At 34.3% G+C, this 23303-nt stretch overlaps 1 protein-coding gene and 1 pseudogene across 2 annotated transcripts; both read left to right on the top strand.

The window, feature by feature from the left end:
* The first annotated feature begins 4098 nt into the window (after positions 1–4098).
* Positions 4099–5788, top strand: LOC110820431 (papain-like; annotated as a pseudogene). Its single transcript, XR_015816530.1, has 4 exons — positions 4099–4597; positions 4752–4981; positions 5241–5381; positions 5473–5788. The product of XR_015816530.1 is annotated as a papain-like (transcript).
* Positions 5789–13249: 7461 nt separating this feature from the next.
* On the top strand, positions 13250–22759 carry LOC148240158 (uncharacterized). Its single transcript, XM_088212086.1, has 8 exons — positions 13250–13351; positions 13530–13636; positions 13731–13776; positions 20457–20660; positions 20913–20990; positions 21093–21416; positions 21873–22149; positions 22191–22759. Exons 1-8 carry the CDS (start codon positions 13250–13252, stop codon positions 22757–22759), a joined length of 1707 nt encoding a protein of 568 aa, XP_088068212.1.
* Positions 22760–23303: the final 544 nt, after the last annotated feature.

Below are 23303 nucleotides of genomic sequence, written 5' to 3' on the forward strand. Positions count from 1 at the left end.
GAAGCCGTGTTCGGACCCCGAAACGAGTAAGGACCCCTCACCCTATTTCCTATCACGGTTTTAAAGTTCAATAAATGATAAAACGGTATTTCATGAATCAACGAATGTGTGAAATTGCTTAAGGTCGCTAATGGAGCCCGAGTCTAGTGTGTTTGTCGGTTAACTGTTATTTGGCCTGTTTTACAGTTTTAAATGCAGCATGAGGTTCGATGTTTTTATTTTATAGTTTCGTGTGCATATTTTACTGTTTTATTGATTATGGATTGAATGACCGGGATATTGATGCTGTATGTTATCTGTTTGGCATAAATTATCGTTTTGCTTGTTTGTATGTGATTGATAATGCTGACTGAGGGAAAAAGGAGAATGAAAGATTATGTGAATGGAAATTGTATAATGTGTTCAGCCTGACTAGATATCCTGGGAGATGGTGGACGGACCGGGTCCGTAGGGAACCCTACCGGGATTGTGGTCTCCCATACCGGACGGGGTATGGAGATCTTATGTGTTTTGGCGCCCATACCGGACGGGGTATGGGGACGGCCCGTTTCACCCTCATACCGGACGGGGTAATGAGGTTTATGATCTGACGCCCATACCGGACGGGGTATGGGGTCGGCCCTGGAATATGATTTCAAGTGTTAAGGATTAACGGGTAGCGGGACCCCTATGGATCCCCATGGATACTAGTGGGCTGGTGAATTAGGAAAATATGTTGTTAACGATTGAATTACGAGAAGTGTGATAGGTATTATGTTATACAGTTCATATATATGTTTTCATGATGATAATGATGTCATTGTTTTCGTATATTGTCTTATGAATTTCACCGGGTAAGTGAATGGTAAAGGTTTTATTATCGATAAAAGGATTTGTTGTAAATTATGCTCCATTGGTCTTTTCGTGTTTTCTACCCACCTTTACCTCCGTGACGGTGAGATATCGTGATGTCTTTACTGGGGTAGTGTAGTTCATTCCTTATTTAATCATTTCAGATCAAGAGGACATCGTTCCCGAGCCAGTTCCGCAGGCGGACGACGAAGGGGACGCCTAAAGACTCCATAGTTACATTCGTAGTTTTTACTTTCAAGTTTCTCCTTTAGGTAGTTTAATCTTCTATATTTTGTGAGCACGTTTTGGTTTCAGTGTAAGGGATGTTATTCAAACTTCGACTTCGCTTCCGCATTTAATATTTATAATTTAATTTTCATTTTAAATTTTCGGGGTCGCTACAGAGACTAAGGAAAATGGCAAAAAGGTTATGTGAATTGATAAATGGATAATGTGGACAGCCTGACTAGATATCTTGGGAGATGGTGGACAGACCGGTTCTGTAGGGAACCCTACCGGGAACGTGGTCTCTTATACCGGACGGGGTATGGAGACCTTATGTGTTTTTGCGCCCATATCGAACGGAGTATGGGGACGGCCCGTTTCACCCTCATACCGGATAGGGTATTGAGGTTTATGGTTTTGGCGCCCATACCGGACAGGGTATGGGGACGGCCCTGGAATCAGGTTATTAATGTTAATGGTTCACGTGTAGCGGGGACCCACTATGGATCCCCATGGATACTAGTAGGCTGGTAAAAGAGAAAATTTGTTGTCTGATTATTGAAGTGCAAAAGTATGACATGTGTTCTGTTACAAAGTCGATATGATTTTATGATGGTTATAATGTTATTGTTTTCATATGTTATTTTCATGAATCTCACCGAGATAAGTGGACAGTAAAGGTTTTTATGTTAATAAATGAGTTTGTTATAAATTATGCTCCATTTGTCATTTTTATTTTCTACCGACCTTTACTCCGGTGGCAGTGAGATAGTGTGATGTCCTTACTGGGCTAGTGTAGCTCATTCCCTACTTAACCATTTCAAATCAGGAAGACGGGGTTCTCGAGCCCGTTCCGCAGGAAGACGGCGAGTCAGACGCCTAAAGACTTTATAGTTCTTTTTATAGTTTTTATTTCAAGTATCTCTTTTAATTAGTTTATTCTTTCATGTTTTGAATACGTTTTTTGTTATTGTGTAAGGGGGATGTTAATCAAAAATTTTATTACGCTTCCATATTTAAAATTTTTAATACATACATCTTCATTTAACTTCCGGAGCCGTTACAAAATAATTTTCAATTCGAATATAAATTTTAACATTAATAAATAATTGATATAATTACAATAAAGGTCTCTTATTGTTTTTGTCCAAATATACAACAATGTAAATGTATGATTGTACGCGTGCCTTAATAATGTAAATATAATAATAACTTGCTTATTCAAAATCAAAACAGTTCTTTGAATTTGAAGACTATATATTATGGTTATTGATTTTCACACTAATAATAGTTACTCTGGGAAATTGGTAATTTGCTTTTTCCGCATGTCATAATTTATCACATTGTTTTCCTTTTGCTTTTGACGCATGTGAAAATTATATATCTATTTAATTAAAGAACCGAAAATTGGCATATGTTAATACATCATTTTTTAAAAGTAATTTTATATTCAAAATATGATAGTCTATATGCCAAATATCTATATAATTTTTTTAACACACAAATGCAATTTATTTTTTTAGTTGATTATAAATTATGTACTAAATAATTTTAAATGGTTAAACAAAATTAATATAATAATGTATAATAGTTAGTGTGGTGATAATACAGTTATTCATTTAAATCTTTTAAATATAAAAATAGAATTTAATTTTTAGTTGACAAAACATTATGTACTAAATAATGTTTAAATATATTAAAATTAAACTATGTGAAAATATAGATAATAGTTATCTATGTAGATAACATATATAATATTTAAAGTTTTAAATTAAATAATGAAACTTAATGTTTAGCTTACTACAAATTAATTGTATACTAAATAACTTTTAAATATACAAATAAAATTAATGTGATAATATTGTTATGTAATTGATTTTTAGTTGACGCACTTACTTTTTTTATATAATTATGAGCTTCTTATAAAATATATTTTTGTTTTGCAGTAAAATAGAATTTATATTATTTTTAATAAATTATAAAATTTTAAAATTAAATTTTGTGTGTAGCAAATAGTATAAATCTAATATATAAAAAGGTAAAAGTAAAAGTGACATGTCAATTCCTCATTTTTTTTTTCTTGAGATCAATTCTATTTAATTTGATAAATATAATAGTTATTTTTTAAATTTTCTAAATATAAAAATAAAATTTAATATTTAGTTGACTATATATTATGCACTACAAAATTTTTAAATATAAAAATAAGGTAATACGATATATAAAAATTATCTATTAAAATTTTTTAAATATAAAAATAGAATTATTTTTTAGTTAACTGTAAATAATTTATAAAAATAAAAATCAAATTAATGTGAATATATATGTATATAATAGTTATCTGTTCACATTTTTTAAATAAAAATATAACTTGTTTTTCAGTTAACTACATATTAGAATTTTGCACTACATAAACTCTTAGGTATATATTACTCCACCCAAAGTTTCTTTCTTGCATATCTTTTACATTAAGACATGATAAACTATGAAAATATAACTGGAACTTCTAAAATGTTCTTCATTTTAATAAACATGTTGATTATGAGACACCAACCTATTTTTTTAATCGACTTTTAATACGCTTTTTAATACTTTTATTCGAAATCATTTGATTTCTATGCAATTTTTATTCGTACTAAATAATTGCATAAAACTATTCTATAGTTATATCTTATGCATACACATGGAACAAATTCAGTTTGATAATTGTTTTTTTACTAAAATTAATTTCTCTTGAGATTTAATAATATAACTAATTAAAAATACTATCTACTGAGATTAAAATTGATATATTATTAAAAAATTTATGCCTTGTAATTTTATTAATGAAATTAATTTGTTGTTAAAATTTTACTAATTGCATAGTTAAATAATTTACCAAAACTAAGACTGTTTAATTAGCAAGTTTGTAAGAAAACTAACTAGCGGTGCAAGATGCGTGAATGAGAAGAAAATCAAAAATGAAAAAAGTTGATTGAAAACACAAGCTAGCTAGTATATAAACCAATACGATTCTCCCATTTCTCTTCATCCATTCTCACCCTTGAGAACTAAAAAATATAACTAGTGTCATAATGGCTATGATATGTTTAATTTCAAAGTTGCTTTTCGTTGCAATATGTCTTTTTGTTCATATGAACTTGTCATCTGGTGATTTTTCTATTGTGAATTATTCTCAAGATGACTTAATATCTACTGAGAGATTTATTCAACTTTTTGAATCATGGATGTTGAAACACAATAAAATTTACAAGAATATTGATGAGAAAATTTACAGATTTGAAATTTTTAAAGACAATCTTAAATATATTGATGAGACAAACAAAAAAAAATAACAGTTACTGGCTTGGATTAAACGTATTTGCCGATTTAAGCAACAATGAATTTAAAGAAAAGTATATTGGTTCTATTGCTCCAAATTATACAGCAGCTGAACTGTCTTATGATGAAGTGCTTAATGAAGGTGCTGTAAATATTCCCGAATATGTTGATTGGAGACAAAAAGGAGCTGTCACTCCTGTAAAACAACAGGGATCTTGTGGTATGACTTTGTTATTTTAATTAAATATTTTATATTTATGTATTAATTGACATATCTTCTATGTGTGTGTGTATATATATATTAATTAAATATTTTATTTGACTGATTATTTTATCATAATAAAATACGTAAATTTTTATTTAAAATAATACAGGTAGTTGCTGGACATTTTCAGCTGTTGCAACTATAGAGGGAATAATTAAAATTAGAACAGGGTATTTGAATGAATACTCAGAGCAAGAACTGCTTGACTGCGATAGAGGTAGCTACGGATGTAGAGGAGGTTTCCCTTCGAGTGCACTTCAATTAGTAACTCGATATGGTATTCACTATAGAAATGTTTACCCATACGAGGGAGTGCAACGTTATTGTCGCTCAAGTCAGGTATATCTACATTATATATATAATATTAATATCATGGATGTGCACTCATTTCTCTATGAACATTGAATACCGTCAATATTAGATCTTCTAAGATTATATAATTTTACAAACACCTCAATTTAACAAGCATATGATATTTACTTTATAATTAACACACAGTATTTTATTTAGTCTAAAATTTTGTTAATAAAAAAATCATTCAGAAGAATTCCATTTCTTTGTTTAATTCTTTTTTTTTTTATTGATTTTTTTATTACAGAAAGGTCCGATTGCAGCAAAAATCGATGGGGTTAGACAAGTGCCACAATATAACGAAGGGGCTCTCATACAAGCAATTGCATACCAACCTGTGAGCGTCGTCCTTGAATCAGCTGGAAGAGCTTTCCAATTGTATAGAGGGGTAATTAAAAAAATTAAATAATTAATTAGCGAATAGAAATTATATAAATAGTTGATAGGGATTAAACAATTCAATTTTTTTAATGTGATAGGGAATATTTGAGGGGCCATGCGGAAACAGAGTAGATCATGCAGTAACAGCAGTTGGGTATGGACCAAATTACATACTCATAAAGAACTCATGGGGTACAGGATGGGGTGAGAAAGGATTTATAAGAATCAGAAGAGGCACTAGAAACCCCTATGGAGTATGTGGACTTTATTCAAACTCATGCTATCCTGTTAAATATTGATGAGGTCATGGCTTCCATACTATCACTTATATACATATATATATATAACTTGTATACTTACAGTGTGTTGACTATAATAAATTATAAGATTATAATTTATATATCAAAGTTTGCCGTGTCAAACTTTTATAGTTCTTGTTATATTATCTGTAATAGTGTTGGTTTTAATTGAATAAACTTTTATATGTACTTTAATTTGTCCTCTCAAGATATAGTTTTGGATTATGCAGTTAGTAAACTTTTTAAATACATATATATTTTTATAAGGCAAAAGTTTAAGTTTATTAGACAATTAGTGCAACTAAATTTTGCAACTTTAGTTTTAACAAAATTTTTACTTAAATAGATAATAGAATCACGACAGACAAAAATTTTATAAAAAATTAACAAAATTGAGATACAAAAAAATTAAAGTTAGACAACCAATAATATAATTTTTAAGGAGATAATTTTAGTTGAATTTTTTGTTAGACAATCGATACTACCTCGGTGCATATATATATATATATATATATATATATATATATATAAACATTTGGCACTAAAATTTTATCTAACTACGACAATCAATATACAACATATTCTAAACAAAATTAAACGTATATATTATAGTAACACCTCACAAATTTAGGTCGATTAAGTTTAATCATAAAAATTAGACGAAGATTTAGGAAAATAAAAAATATTAGAAAATTTTAAAATATTAAAATTTGTAATACCCGGGTTCAGAATTTAGTCCGGAATTAATTTTAACATTCTAAATATGTATAAGAATCTATTTTTGAAATTAATAAATTTTAATTTAATGTGAAATTAAAAAAAAAAAATAGGTTGATGATGAAATTGAAAATAATTTTGAAAAAAAAGGGTGAAAATTTGGGTTCGGATAGTGTTTTTGAAAGAAAAATCAGAAATTGGGGTCTAGAACGCAATTAAAAAAATTTTGCCACGTAGTACCGTCCAATCAGCAGTCTCGATGAACTGAAATATGCCGCGTGGCAAGGCATGCTGACTCGATGCCACGCGGGAGGCCGCTCTGGCGATTCGCGTGCCCCATGATTGAACAACCCAGAAATGTTCCCGCGCACGTGGACAATCCGAATCTGTTCCGTCCTCAGGTGTGATCAAACGGTCGCAATCAAACACAATGGACGGTCCAGATTTGTTTTCTCTTTAAACGCGATTGGATGATCGAGATCAAACACGATGAATGGACTAGATTAACGCGAGACGAGTATAAATATTTTGCATCATACTGAATTCAAATCCTAGCCTCCAGCCTTCCGCTGGAGAAGAAGAACCAGTCACCGGGGACGGGAGTTGACCGCCGACCGTTGACCGCTACCGCACTAGAGCCACCCCCGACTACCAAAAAAGGTAAAAATCTCTTATCTACTCGAAATTTAATTTCGAGCATCCCCGTGATCAAATCAGAGCAAAAAAAATGGCAGATGAATCGAAAATTACGAGCAAAGTCGGGCAGAGTCGTTGCGGGCAAAACCCACAACCTCTTCCGATGAGCCCCTTCCCGTTTCCTGTTTCATGCAATTTTTCTACTGTTGTATTCACCGTTCTGTTTTCTATAGGTTGACCGAAGAAAAATGCTCAGCCACGAAGATGAGCCAGCGGAGCCGCTGTACCGAAAAATTTCACCACCGGTAGGTTTTCGTTTTTTTTATTTTTTCAGCTAATTGAAACTCCCTAACATATTTTCTTGCAAGGATGGGTATAAAACCAGCCGAAATAAGCTAAAACTGGCAAAAAACGACATGACTGAGGCAAACTGCAACTGCGGGCGGTGGTGCCATCGCCGGAGCATGGCAATGCCGCGTACCGGAACCCAAAATTTGCCTGAAAAGGATTTTAACCGATTTTAAATTTTTGTGATATTTTTAGGTACATGAAGCGTATTTTAATCTATGTAGGAAAATTTTAAAAATCCAGGACCTCCAGTAGGTTCAGTAGAAAGTTCGGTGTTTCGGATACCGATTCGGGTAAGAATCTCTCACCTTATTCTCTGTTATGTAATTGAAGCTTAATAATCAATAATATGGTATTTGTGTAATTTAAAAAATTTTGAGAATAATTACAGGTTAGTAATGGAGCCATAACCGGTTAGTTATTTATTTATTTTTTTTGTGTAACTGATTGTTTACTTTTACAGCTTTAAATACATGAGAATATACTCGAATTGTTAAATGATTCTGTTGTGCTTTCCTGATGTATATTTATTGCTTGTCTTACTTAATTTTCAGTCAATTTATGAAATTAAAAATTAATATGCAAACGGAAAGTTGCTCGGTTATGTGAATTAATGAATGGTTATCTTATTGGATATCATAAGAGATGGTGAACGGATTAGGTACATAGAGAACCCTACCGTGAACATTGCTTCATACCGGACGGGGTATCGAGGAATGGTATTTTTGGCGTTCATACCGGACGGGGTATGGGGACGGCCTGATTCACCCTCATACCAGATGGGGTATTGAGGGATGGTATTTTTTACACTCATACCGGAAGGGGTATGGGAATGGTCAGTTAGTTAACAATATTGGATATTGGTTCATACATAGTGGGATATCCCTTTGGACTCCCAAGGATACTAGTAGGCAAATAAAAAAGAAAAGTTGCTATTCTTGCTCACTTGAATATGAGATTAGAATGTTATTTTAGTTATTGTCTTTATATGTCAATTTTGGAAATCTCACAACGGTAAATATATGCAATAAATAGTTTTTCTTATGATAAATAAATTTACTTAAATCAAGAGCTCCATTGGTTATTTTTATAATTTTTACCAACCTTCATTTTCTGTATCAGTGAGTAGTGTGACATTCTTACTGGACTAGTGTAGCTCACCATTTTATTAACTATTTTAGGTCAAGAGAACAAAGACCTAAATCCCGATCAATAAAAGGGTTGTGAATAGTTCACCACCCGAACTTCCTTTAAAAGTCAGTGAAGGTCATCCTAGAATGCTCAGTATATTGCCTTTTGTATATTTCTTTGATTTTTGTTTGTTCTTTTAGAAGGGACATTCCTATAACCCTATTGGGCATTCTAAATTATTGTGTAAGGAATGTAAACCCTAAACTCTATTATTTCACGTCCACATTTAATTTATGACTTTATTTTCTTTTAAGTTCCGAGTATTTACAAAATTAGTAAATATAAAATTTTTCGGCTTCAATGTCAATTTTTTAAATTAATTTGTGAACTATTATGTGAAAAAAATTTAATTTTAAGCAATCAAATTTAACTGTACCAAATTTATTGATAAATAAATCCGAGAAAAATCTAAAACTAAATTTAAACCCAAAAATTAGTAATATAGAGATTCAAGGATCTAAATTGTAACAACTTGAACTCACAATAAAGTCCCAAGCGTCCTTTCATTTTCACTCATGTAAAATCTTAATCATACGGATAGAGAAAACATCATTTCCCTTAGTAGTATCATCCCTTGCGTGCTAAATAAAACTTTAAAAAACATTAACAATGTAACAAGAGTTCACTAGTATGGAAATATCAAATAGAAATTTAGAGTTTGGAAATACTGAATCAATATAAATAGAAGTCATCATAGCCCTTGTACTTCATTTCCTACTCTTTACCATTCTGATTGCTCTTGGTTCAGCTCCTGGTTCTGAGGTTCTACAATAATAAATTGGAGTGAGTTACAAGTGCTCAGTAAAAATAATTATAAACTCAAATCTAGAAAGTTGAAAGAGATGCATGGAAACTCCTTTACATCTCTTCCCAATACCATCCAACTTTTATATTATTAGAAAATTCTTAGGATACGACTATTTATACTCATTCAATTTGTTTATCTATTATTTTTTCTTGTAACATGTCTAGTCTTTTGTTCTAAATGATTCTTGTTAACAATACTATTTAAATGTTTTCAATCTCACTGGGTATCCTCCTCACAATCTATAATGACTAATACAATCATTTATACAAACATAAAATAATTTTTTTATTCAAATACTTCATATTACTTATGGTGTAATATGGTACGATTCAATACGATTTAGTTATTATACATATAATTAAAACATGATCATATTTACGATACAATATAGTACGATACAATACGATTTACTTATCACAATCACAATTATAATACGATCATTTTATGGTACGATACAATATAGTATGACACAGTTCACTTATCATAATTACAATTATAATATAATCATTTTTACAATACGGTGCACTATGATACAATAAAATTCACTTATCGCAATCACAATCACAATCACAGTACATTTAACTCACATACACTTAAACTTGGAGATTATATTGTATGATGTCATTTTAATCTCTATTAATGAGAGCAATAAAGATCCCTTACTATCAAAGTGGGCCCAATATGATATGTTCAATAAGGACCTAATGACAATGTGATATAATATTATGGTTAGCCCACATGATAAGATTCATTGTTACTTTGATTGAATCCCAACCACACATGCACCAGCGCCTCCTTGATATAAAATCAAAGGGTTTTAAAGGCTTGACAAGTTACACTGATCAATTACGTTTAAGTCCATGCTTTTACCTACTCTTACCTTTTTCGTTGCTTCAAAAATTTATTATCATAATTTAATATTTATAATTTCATATGGTTAGTCCTAAAATTTTCTCTCAACAATTTTTATTGGTGTCATAACTCTTATAACGTTTATAATTGTTGTATTACGTATATCTCCCCATTAGCTCCTTTATAAATATCTTTAATAAGTTCTCTAGTTTTCGTACTTATCATTTAATTTATGATAAACTTGTTTAGATTATCCCATTAACATTTATTATGTACATATTTATATATATATATTTTCTAACTACATTCATTCATTTTTACTTCTATCACATGATTTTGTTGTTTTACTTTCACCATGTACTTAATAGTAAAGTTAATTATAGGCATGTGATTTTTATTTTAAATAATATTTTAAATTTCATATGCAGTGTTTGCATAATTTATATTACTTTTAATTTAAGTTTTTATACACTTTATCTTTCTTTTCTCTGAATTTTTCAATGTCTCCCTATAGCCCATTTCCATGTTTGGCCCATTTTATTCTTTTTCTTAATTTACATATTTGTCTACACTATACTTATCCTACTTCGGCCCCAGAATCCACCTAATAGCATATAGGCTGGCCTATCACTATATTCTTTGTCATTAAATTACTTTATAATTTTATCTCCTTTTGGGTTCATGGTCTATTTATTCTCCAGTCACTTATATTGGCCTTATTTCACAACTATTTAACTTCTGTTAACCCAAGTATAAGTTCAAATCCAATATTTTATAAATATATTGTTTTGGCTCATTACTTAGTAGCCCAACTATTTAGTAATCTAATCATATTTTAGATTTTATCCATTACTGATTTTATGATTCCTTTGGGTTTATAGACTTGGTCCATTAATGGGATTGGGCTCGGCTCAATAACAGTTTGGGTTTGGTCCGACCCATCTTACTTCTCAGTTCTCTTTGAAACCCTCGTAACTCCCCCACCCTAGTCACCTACTAATTTCCTGCCAGCATTCTTTCATCCGAGTACTATTTGTGTAAATCTAATTCTATCTACATTATGTTCATAAAATTTCTACAATCACACACTAATAAATTGTCTACATATCTTTGCAATAGATATAATCAAAATGTTGGAATTTAAATGCACATACACTATTGTAGATTTTGGATTTAAGGGTTAATTATACTTACTATTTCTTGGATTCTCGGTTGGTGTGATGAGGCTTGCTGCGAGGCTTTCCTTCACCTAATATGTAGGCACATATATTACCACACCTATGTCATTGCAAGAACTGAATCTAAGATATTAAGGGGTTCAGTTTAATTTAAAGGGGAGAAGAAACATTCACTGAAACAATCTCCTCGCATCTCGTCGACTTTCCCAAGTATCGAAAGAGCTCTTAGTCATTATCCCTTCGTCGTTCAATCATCTCTTTCTCTCTCCTTTTAGCCCCTCAGATTCCCTCTTCACTCTCCATTCCCCCACCAGGTTCGACCTCTCTTGTTTTTTTGAAATGAATGTATTCCTTTTATCTCCCTCATCACAACTGTATGATTTGCCACATGTTGTGCCTGTGGCACGATCAAGTTCCTCCAAGTGTTTTGGCTAAGTCTGTCGCTTGCCTCCCTCTAATTGGTTCCTTAGGACACTTGAGCTGCTGAGGTTTCAACATTTTTAGAATTCATGAATTTGCCCCAGTTCTAATTGTTCTTTTCCATTTTAAAATATTTTTTTTGTGTTCTTAAAATGTTCATAATTTGGTCTTTATGAGTTACTTTTATTAATTATTTAACTTTTCTTTATTTGTGTTATATTACTTTTGATTATTATTAGTATGATTATCATTATTATTATCATTATGATATATACATATATTCTTATTTTTATATATAATTGTAGTACACTTAGAAACAAAGACAAAATCTATGTAAATGTTTTCAAAGTTTACTACTTGAAAGCCTCAATTGTTACATAGTAAAATAAATCAGAAAATTTGGGGTCTTCTATAATTTAAAATGAGACTCAAGGATCTAAATGAAATAGAAGTAAAGAATTTGAGGCTTTCTGTAAATTCAGAAAATCCTAACACATTAGCATGTGACGTGTCCGCAACTCCAATTGGTGTCTGCTGTGTGACAGACATGCAAACATGTTGTACTCATGGAAACATGCAAGCGTAGGAAAATTATATAGATCGGACAACCCATATCACATATGAAAGGTCTAACAGTTGAGATCTAATCACACAATAGACAATCGAGATTGCATCTCGCCGAAAAGAGCAATCTAGAGCTCTTCCCATCTAAAATCAAACGGATGACTGATATTGTTTCCCACCTAAATAAATGAATGGGTCAGATTAAAACATCAGATGAACAACTTAGATTACATGATGAATAATCCAATAAGTAGGATTTAAGGAAGTGTAAAAAGACCAAATGGCCCTTAATGAAATCCTAAATCGAACAGTAACAATTCAAGGAGACTAGATTGAATGGCCAAAATTCATTCTAGCCCTTGATTGATCCAAAGACTTAGATTTAGAAAGGTGGATTAGATGAACAATACTTTGGGCATTTAAGAATACCCTAATTACCTCTTGAGAAGGGAGAGCTGAATCAAAGAGGAGGGAGAAGTAAAGACGACAATTGGCCATGAGTAGAGAGAAATGAGAGGAAGAAACTATCGGGAGAGAGAAAGAGACATTAGAGGAATATTTCCTGCAAGGGTAGATTGCCATTATGAGCAAGAGAGTAATGTGATAAGAGAGTGGAAAACAGATAGAGAGGAGAGCATAGTCGTGAGGGAAAAAGATCATGACAGATCTATAGTGGTGGCAGGCGATATGTCTAACCGTGACTAAATCCGTGCGAAGGGAGGAAACTTATGGTGTGCGGCACAACAGCTTGAATCACAACATTGAAAATGAATCATCGCACATAAGTGGAAGAATAAGAAAAAAAGAATGAGAAGAGGAAAAAGAAGAAACTGAATGGAGGAAGAAGGAGAACGATGTGTGAATGGGGGATGATGTTGTGGGACTTAGACGATTTAGAGAGGAAGAAGATGATGGTAGTCGAGACCTTCAAACTATAGTGGAGATCGACCCTCACCTAACTAGAGTATAAACCCACACACTGAACTCGGTAAGCCAGAAGGGCCTTTATCATAGGTCAGAGCCCATTCCTCCAGTGAGTTCAACCTGACATTTTGCAAATATATTTCTTTTATTATTAGTCCATTATTCATATTCATTTAGTTTAGTTAAGGTTAACTCTTATCAGAGGCATGCAAGCATAGGAGACATGGACAATTCAGGTTCACCCACTAACTCGAGATGAAATTTCTATTGCAAGTGAAGCCGCGGGATTTTGGGGCCTCTTATTGAGGCAAATTCGCAAGAGTGGGTATGTATTCTGGTATTTCTAAAACCTGAAGCAAAAATGGGAAATTATGGAATGTGCTAAGCTTTCATGTTTTAGAGATGGAGTTTGGGTGCAGGTGGAGGAGGCGACTAAAAATGGGCAACCAGACACTATCTAAGCAGGTAAATCTACCGGGATAAGGTCTAGGATTCTAGGAATTGATTGTATTAAATTAGGTAAGTGAACCATGGAAGAAAAAGGTGTGCATACTAATAAGTTAACTTCAGTAAATTAGAATAGGTTAAGTTACAGGAAGCATAATAACTTGCTTAAGTAACCACAAAATTGAAACAAAAATAGAGCAATAATGTATTAATGTAGGCATACAGTATTTCATGAGATATAAGATCTAGGTGGATTGTAAAGATAAATGGCAAGGATTAAAATGTGTGACGAAATGAAATATGATAATAGGAAACACTTGGAGGAAGATTTAAGGAGCACTTGAATACGTTAGCTAATCTCAATAAAAATTAAATAATTCAAAAATAAGGAAAGCAAACTCCAAAGAGATATAAAATTGTGACCTCATTAGAAAGATAGGGTAAATAGATCATCGAGAACATAAGCATACAAAACGATTTGAAATAGGGAATAGTTAGAAATTTGAAATAGGGAATAGTTAGAAATTTAATATGGAAATTTGGTTAAATTAGTGAGAAAATATATATGAAAATTTTGTGGTTTCATACATGCTATGTAAGTTATGAGTATGAATGTGGGTAACAGATATGTCTGTATAATATATGGATTAAGATAGGATAAGGACATTAACATATAAATGAAAATTTGAGAGTGTTAATAAAACACCAAATATAACAACTTGTACTCTAGATGGAGTCACAAGCGTTCTTTTATACAACCAATTTACAACAACTATGTCATTTTGATATAAAATAGCATAAACCTAGTTTTTGTACATTCTCATCCCTTGTAACATATATGGAAGTTAAAATGATGGACAAATTTCATGAGGCATCACTAGTCTCAAAAAGCTAAATAATGATTTAAATTTTAGAAATTAAATCAATATTAATAGAAGTTACTGTATGTCCCATACCATTTATGTGTCTTTTTTACTATTTTGATTGGTCTTGAACTTGATCTTGGTTCTCCTGTTCTGGAAATGATCAATTGGATTGAGCTACACATGCTCAATAAGAACAATTTAATATCTTAATCTATAAAATTGAATATAGTATATGTAAACTCAAGTTTCATCTATACCTCCTAGACTTTATGTTATCAGGAAATCTTCTAATAAGGTATCTATATTCGATTTATTTTAATTAAGTTATGCCTACTTTCATTCTTATGCATTTTTAATCTTTTAAGTCTCACGATCATAGTTGAAAGTACAATTAAATAATTTAAATTACATTTTCAACAACACACAATCAATTATGGTTCAATTATTTCTTATTAGTTATAATATGATATGGTATGGTACGGTACAGTTCACTTACTATAATCACAATTCAATATGATCATTTACAATACAATAAGATAGAATTTGAGATTCATTTATCATAATCACAACTTATAATGCAATTAACACACCAACACTTAGACTTTATAATTTCATCGTACGATGTAGTTTTAATCTCTATCAAGGAGGAGAATAAAGATTCCTATTATCAATGTGGACCTGATCACAATAACAATTGAACAATATAGGATGTCCACAAAAGACCCAGTCATATCTACATAGGTATACATAACCATTAACAGTGATTATATTTAAACATTCACACTATTGCAGATTTATAGATTTAGGAATTAAATCATCCTTCCCTTAATTCTAGTGTAGGGTTGTCACGGTTGGGCTGTTAAACCGATAAAACTCTCCCATAAACCATTCTTTAGCGTATTGGTGAAGAACTAGGTTGTTTATTTTTTTATATCCTTCATCTTGACACCATCACCTTCTCCTCGCTATGTTTGGTCTTTTCGGGACCAAAACCGCACCTTTGATTAGAGTCAAAATCAATTCATCGTGTGTTTCCAAATGAAGGCCAAGTCATTCTAGTTGTTGTGAGAAATGGGGTTAAATCTTGACGAAAAATTATTTCATCCTCCTAAAACACCTCAAATCATCTTCTGCTGGTAGTATTGAAGGTAAAACTTCATCTTTGTTAAAAAGAGAGAGGTTAAAATTCATAGAAGGATTGAAAGCAACGGACATTGAAATCTACTTTCATTGCTACCTTGTGTGAGGGAAAGAAAAACTTTGAATTAAAGATATATTTATATAAAAACATGTATTGAGAGGAAGGGAATTTGATTATGTATTTCAGTAACCGTGAGGGAAGGTAGTCATTTAATGGAAGTAGCCATAAGCTTTCTTTTCCCACATATGCAATCCTCCCTCTTAGTCTCCTACCTAATCATTCATCTCTCTTGTGCCGCCTCTCCCTTTTGCTAGGGTTTCTTTTTGAAACACCCTACCCATCATTGTACTTAATTAATTTAGAAAAGCCTAATTGTTCAAGCCTTTGCCCGCATTAAACTCATTTAAATTATACTGCATATTATTTATCTTAATTCATAAATCTGGTTGATTTTTAATTATTTTTGCTTTCATTTAATTTTAATTTTAATTATTTAATTTTTCATTTAACTTATTTAAATGAATTTTAGAAATTTGGGAAAAGTCAGAAAAATGACAAAACGGGAAGAAACCCCACAGGGAAGCAGAGCTGCCTTCGTGGATGTCGCGTATTGTGTGCACACGCACAACAGCTGCAGGACGTGCGAACGACGCGAACATCCCATCCGCACGCACAGGGTGGGGATAGGTCCTGCGCGTGTCTTATCGTGCGCACGTAATCCGTCCGCGTGTCACCTCATGTGCGGACAAGCACTGCACATTATGCACGCGCCGTCCATGCAGCAAGCCTACACACCTGAGGCCTGCACGTAGTAGGCCTGCGTGCACAGTGCCCAACGCGCCTAGGTCGTGCGCGTGCTCAAGAGGCCTGTGTGCCTGCAGGCTAGCTTATAGCGCGTCGGCCAGGGCACTGCAGGCTCGAGCAGTGCAACGTTGTTGCCTCGGGCAGCACACCACCACTGATGGTGGAGGAGGCCCTCCTCCCTCATTATTTATGTCGAACATCATTTTCTCCTCTCTCTTCACCAAATTTAACCTCTTGGCACAAATCCAACGGTTTTAAAATTTTATAAATAGACCTTCCCGCCCCATTTTTCCCCACACTTCCATTCTTTCATTTTTCTAAACTTAGAGAGAGAGAATGAGAGAGAGAAATCTAATGAGAGAAGAAGGAAAAGAAAAGAGGAACGGTGAAGGAGAAAACATTAAGGTTTTCGGTAAAAAATTTAGTATTCCTTTCGACGTCTTAAGAGATATTTTTATTTAAAAATAAATTTATTAAATATGATGATTATGATGTTGCCTGCTTGTATACCTTTATATTAATAGTTCAGATAAATCAAATTGTTCTTGTTTTCAAGTATTCTATGTGAATTATAGACACTTGATGATATGCATGTAATAAAATATAATATCAAGTTGAAATTATTGCCTGGTAAAGATAAAGAATAAAAAGAAAAAGAAAAGAGAAAAGTGGAATGAAGCCTAAATGGTCCAAAATATATATCTGTATTGACATGCATATTACATCAAGTGTCTCGTTAGGTTTTTTACCTCTGAGGGGTATCTATTCCCCAGCCCTTTGGGGTATTTATTTTTTCTTCTCCCATCTGGTCTGGAAAGACGTAAGAGGACTGCTCTCAGTGGATAACGGCGTACCCTCTGACAAGAGTGGTATCGCGTATATCTTTTAGGGGTCACCCCTTGGCTAAATAATGTCGTGACTATAGATATCTAATAGGGCCACTATGGTTGGTATAGGCGTGGTCGTAGATCGTACCATGATTTGGCTAGCTAAAAATGGGTATGAGCAAATTGTCATATCTATATCTAATCTGGTCATTCCATTTGGGTAGTTAGAAATTTGTACCTGCCTTCAGAGATGGAAGTCGTAATGACTTCGCAAAACATGACACGAAAATATGAGTATTTTTATGATTTATTTAATTTTCTCTATTATTTGGGATGATGTATGTTTGATTTGTTCATATTAATGTATTATTTTTTTAATAAATAAAATATTTTCATAATGTAAGATCGGTCTGCGAGGTGGCCAAATGGTAAGCTTTTAAGTTAAAATAATTCACCTTTAAAACCTTACTATATTAATTTAATATTATTTTTCTTACCGAGTATATGGAACTAAATCTTTCCATCCCCCCACAGATGAGGACGAAAATGAGAAATCGTAGGCTGACCTACCCTTGGAAGTTTATGAGGATTCTGTGGATCCACAAAATTTGAGTGCATGATTAGTTCTGTACTCTGATGAGTCCAATAGCACAGCGAAAGAAGTGGCATTCTTTTGTATTTTATTTTTTTATATTTTGTAGCCACTTCAGGCCTCAGTTATATGTATGTAATTGGAACTCATATATATATTTGTAAGAGATTTGTATTAATTATTCTGTAGCATAAAATTTTATCATGCACTCGTTATTCTGAATCTGTATCTGACACCCATTTGCCTTAATTAGCATATGGGATGTCACTGATAGTATCAAAGCAGAATAATTGTAGATCAAATCCCTTACATTAAGGTCTTAGGTAAAAAAAGCCCTTCAGAGTACTAAGAAAAATAAGTCATTTTTTCAAACTAGACCACCAACTCGTGTCTTCCTTTCTTTTGCAGGAATGATGCAAAGAAGACCATTCGTAGAGCACATAGAGCGACCTGAAGCCCCAGATCACCCAACCAGGGCTGAATTTGTCGAACTCTTTCGAGCTATCTAAGGATTAACTGCAGCCATAGGACAAAATCAAGCCAACCTTTGTCCACCTCCTGCCCCCAAATTCTGAAACACTGAAAGATCTATTTCTTATAACATAGTGGAGTTTAGGAAACTTAACCCCCCACACTTTGAAAGTGGCCCTGATCTCTTAATAGCCGAAGCCTGGATCCTACAGTTAGAGAAGCTCTTCTCTGTCCTAGACTTGACCGAGGAACAAAAAATTCCCCTTGCAGCCTTCATGCTAAATAGTGAAGTAGAACACTGATGGCAACTTAAAAAGGAAGTCCTGCCCACCCCTACCACTTGAGAAGTTTTCATGGATGCATTCTTGGATAACTTCTTCCTCACCTATGTCCAAGAAAAGAAAGAGGAAGAATTTTAGGACCTCCGCTAAGGGAGTCTGACGGTTGCCCAGTATGCAGCCTGTTTTATTCAACTATCTAGGTTTACCACTCTAATGGTCACCCTCGAGAGTAAAAAAGTTAGAAAGTTTCTCAAAGGACTCCGTGTTGACATCTATGATCGGGTCGCGATGTTGGGGCCCAGCTCGTATGCGGAGGTGCTCGAATATGCCTAGTTGGCTGAAGATCTCATCTCGACCAAGCACTAATGCATTGCTCGAGTCCCTACCCAACAACAACCTCAGCAACTTAGGAGGAGATTACCTGACCCAGTAAGTAGCCACCCTGATAAACAAACTAAAGTTACCATTCCCCCTACTTTGCCTCCACCTATAGTTCAACCTACTCGACCTAACCAATCCTTTAAGCATTGTGGTCACTCGCATGGTGACCTACCTTGTCAACATATCAATAATGCCTGTTATCGGTGCGAAAGCACCCAACACCTTATAAAGGACTGCCCCTAGCGACCAAAGAATGCCGCCCGACCTATAGCACAAGGTCGCGTGTACTACTTGGATGAACCCGATGCTCTTCCTACTATGATTCTTATCCAGGATATGTTTTCTATTCATGACACTTCTGCCAAGGCTCTGATCGATACGGGTGCTACTCACTCTTTTATTTCTTCTACATTTGCTTGCAATCTTGATTTTAGACCAGAACATTTGACATAAACATTAATGGCAGAAACTCCCTCTAGGGGACTGCTAGAGGCTCATTGTATATATAAAGACTATAGGATAAAAGCTTTAAGAATAGAGGTATTTGTAAATCTGATATTGTTAGATTTTTTAGGATTTAATGTGGTATTAGAAATGGACTGGTTGAAAAAATATAGAGCTAGAATCGATTGTGAAAGTAAAATTATAACTTTACGATCTCTAAAAAAGGAATGAAATTTTTGTTATTATTTTCCTAACCAATGAATGAATAGGAATATGGGTACTGATCCTGTTGTGTGTACCATACCAATCGTTTCCAACTTTTCAGATGTCTTTCCTATCAAACTTCTTGGTCTACCTCCCTGGCGAGAAGTAGAGTTCTTAATTGAATTACTGCCCGAAACCCAGCCAATCTCGAAACCTACCTATCATATGAGTCGTGTTGAGCTAACAGAGTTGGAGCATAAGCTTTCTGACCTTATTACCTGAAATTTTATTCTCCCTAGCTATTCTCCTTGGGGTGCTCCAGTGTTATTCATGAAGAAAAAGGATGGTTCCCTCAGACTCTGCGTGGACTACCGAGAACTCAACCGAGTGACCTTTAAAAGTAAGTACTTGTTACCTCGGATCAATGACCTCTTCAATCAACTGTAAGGAGCCACGATCTTCTCTAAGATCAATCTCAGGATGGGATACTACCAGTTGAGAGTTAAAGAAGAAGATATTCTGAAGACCGGCTTCTAGTGCATGTACGATTTGTACGAATTCAGGGTAATGCCGTTCAAATTAACCAATGCCCTTACAACCTTCATAGACCTAATGAACAAAGTTTTCCACCATGTACTACATCAATATGTCATCATTTTTATTAATGATATCTTAGTGTATTCTAAGAGCCTTGAAGAACATGCAGTGCACTTCACTAAAGTGTTGGAGACTCTTTACCGGAACCAACTGTACGCTAAACTGAGCAAATGCTTTTTCTGGTTGGATCGAGTTTCCTTTCTTAGACATGTAATTTCAAGTAAAGGAGATTCTGTAGACCCATCCAAGGTGGAAATGGTAGTCAACTGGAATCCACCCAGCAATATAGTTGAGGTACATAGTTTTCTTCGCTTGGTAAGTTATTACCAATAGTTCATTGATGGATTCGCTAAGATTGCCACCCCACTTATCCAACTTACCTGAAAGGGGGTACCTTTCATCTGGAATTATGAGTGTAGTGAAAACTTTATTGAATTAAAACATCATCTCACTTATGCTCCTGTGTTGATCCATCCCGACAATATGGGAAGATTTCATGTCTACTTCGATCCATCTCATATTGACTTGGTGTGTGTCTTGATGCAGCATGGTAGAGTAGTCGCCTATGGGTCCCAACAATTGAAACCTCATGAGCAAAACTACCCTACCCACGACTTGGAGTTTGTAACCATTATTTTTACCCTAAAGATATGGCGTCATTACCTATATGGTCAGGCCTTTGAGATTTATATTGACCATAAGAGTTTAAATTACATCTTTTCATAGAAGGAGTCAAACATGAGACAGAGACAGTGGGTGGATCTTCTAAAGGAATATGACTATAAAATCATCTATCACTCTTGGAGAGGAAATGTGGTCGCTGATGCACTAAGCCAAAAGGAATCTACTGTGTTGGCTCAAATCATGGCCTCCAGTTGGAAATTGATGGATGTTATGCAGTCTCTTCACCTTAGCTATTATGGCAAAAACACCTATCTTGCCCAAATCCTAGCCCTTTCGGATCTCTTTATGAAAATATGGAAAGCTCAATCCACGAACTCGAAACTCACCAAGAATCTAAGTAAGTTCACTTCTGACGAATCTCCTGATGTCAAAATTTTAGATGATGGACTCTTCAAATTCTGAAACTAAATTTGGGTCCCCGTTGCTATAAGGGCAGATATTTTCATGACCGTCCACGCTTCCAAGCTATCCATCCATCCCGAAAGAACCAAAATGTACCGAGACTTGAAGAGTCAGTATTGGTGGCTAGGAATGAAGAGGGATATAGTTAACTACATCTCCTGATGCCTTACTTGTTAGTGGGTAAAGGCACAACATCAAAGACTCAATGGTTTGTCAAAAGATCTTCCGATTACTAAATGGAAATAAAAACATGTAACCATGGATTTTATTACAAGATTACCCAGGAGCTGCTCTGGTCGAAACGCTATCTAGGTCATTGTGGAAAGACTAACCAAGATTGCCCATTTTTTACCCATTAGAACCACTGACTCCACAAATAAGTTAGCCCATTTATATATTGATGAGATTTTTCGACTTCAGAGTGTTCCCTTATCTATTGTGTCCGACTGCGATCGCCGGTTTACCTTCTACATTTGGGACAACTTTGAGGAAGCTCTAGAGTCTGGGTTGTATTTCAGTACTGCTTATCATCCTCAAATAGATGGTCAGTCAGAACGTACGATCCAGACATTGGAAGATATGTTGCGTACTTGTGCCCTCGACTTCAGTGATAAATGGTATGAGTATCTTCCCTTTTGTGAATTTGCTGCAGTAATAGTTATCATTCTAGCATCGGCATGGCCTCATATGAAACACTGTATGGAAGGCCTTGTCGTTCATCTACTTGTTGAAATGAAGTTAGAAACCAGCACCATTTAGGACAAAACTTCATTCAAGAGACCATTGAGAAAGTCGCCATCATCCGTAAGAACTTGGCCACTGCCCAAAGTTGTCAGAAGAGTTACGCCGACAATCATAAGCGATTCTTGGAGTTTGCGGTGGGAGATCAGATCTTCCTCAAGGTTTTCCCCTATAGGGGAAAGATGTGGTTTGGGAAGAGAGGGAAGTTGAGCCCTCGTTATGTGGAACCTTTTTGGATCATCGAGCCCATTGGACTCGTGGCATACCGCCTCACTCTATCCCGAATATTTATGGGTCTACATGACATCTTTCACGTCTTGATGCTTAAGAGGTACTACCCTGATCTTTCTTATATTATTCCTCGCGATGAGGTGCAGATACAAGCTGACATGACTTATGAGGAGGTTCTCATGGAGATTCTTGGGTGGACCAATAAAATCTTGCATAACAAGCATCATACCCCGGAGGAAGCCACCTGGGAGTCAAAGAACGAGATGAGGGAGAAGTATCCGGACCTGTTCGAGACAAATTTGGGACCAAATGTTTTTAAGGTGCGGGGGATGTAACACCCCGCCCATCGTCGTGCTTAATTAATTTGGAAAACCCTAATTGTTTGGGCCTTTGGCCATATTAAACTCATTTAAATTACACCGCATATTACTTATCGTAATTCGTAAATCTGGTTTACTTTTAATTATTTTTGTTTTAATTTAATTTTAATTTTTATTATTTAATTTTGCATTTAACTTATTTAAATTAATTTTAAAAAATTGGAAAAAATCAGAAAAATGGAAAATTTTTAAAAAATTGGGAAAAATCAGAAAAACGGCAAAACGAGAAAAAACCACGTGAGGAAGCAGAGCTACCCACGGATGCTGTGCACTATGCCCGCACACATATGCACACAGCTGTCGCAGGACGTGTACACAGCTCGCACGTCCCATCAGCGTGCACGCATGCACAGGAGGTGCGCACAGCGCGCACGTCCCGTCTACGTGCACGTCCCAAGGATAGGTCCTGCGCGCATCTTGTCGTGTGCAAGCAGGCCGTCCATACGTCACCTTATGTGCAGACAGACACCACACACTGTGTGCATGCTGTCAGCGCAGT

This window comes from Carica papaya, chromosome 9, assembly GCF_054855325.1.
Source record: "Carica papaya isolate Zhongbai chromosome 9, ASM5485532v1, whole genome shotgun sequence".
NCBI classification, from domain to species: Eukaryota; Viridiplantae; Streptophyta; class Magnoliopsida; order Brassicales; family Caricaceae; genus Carica; species Carica papaya.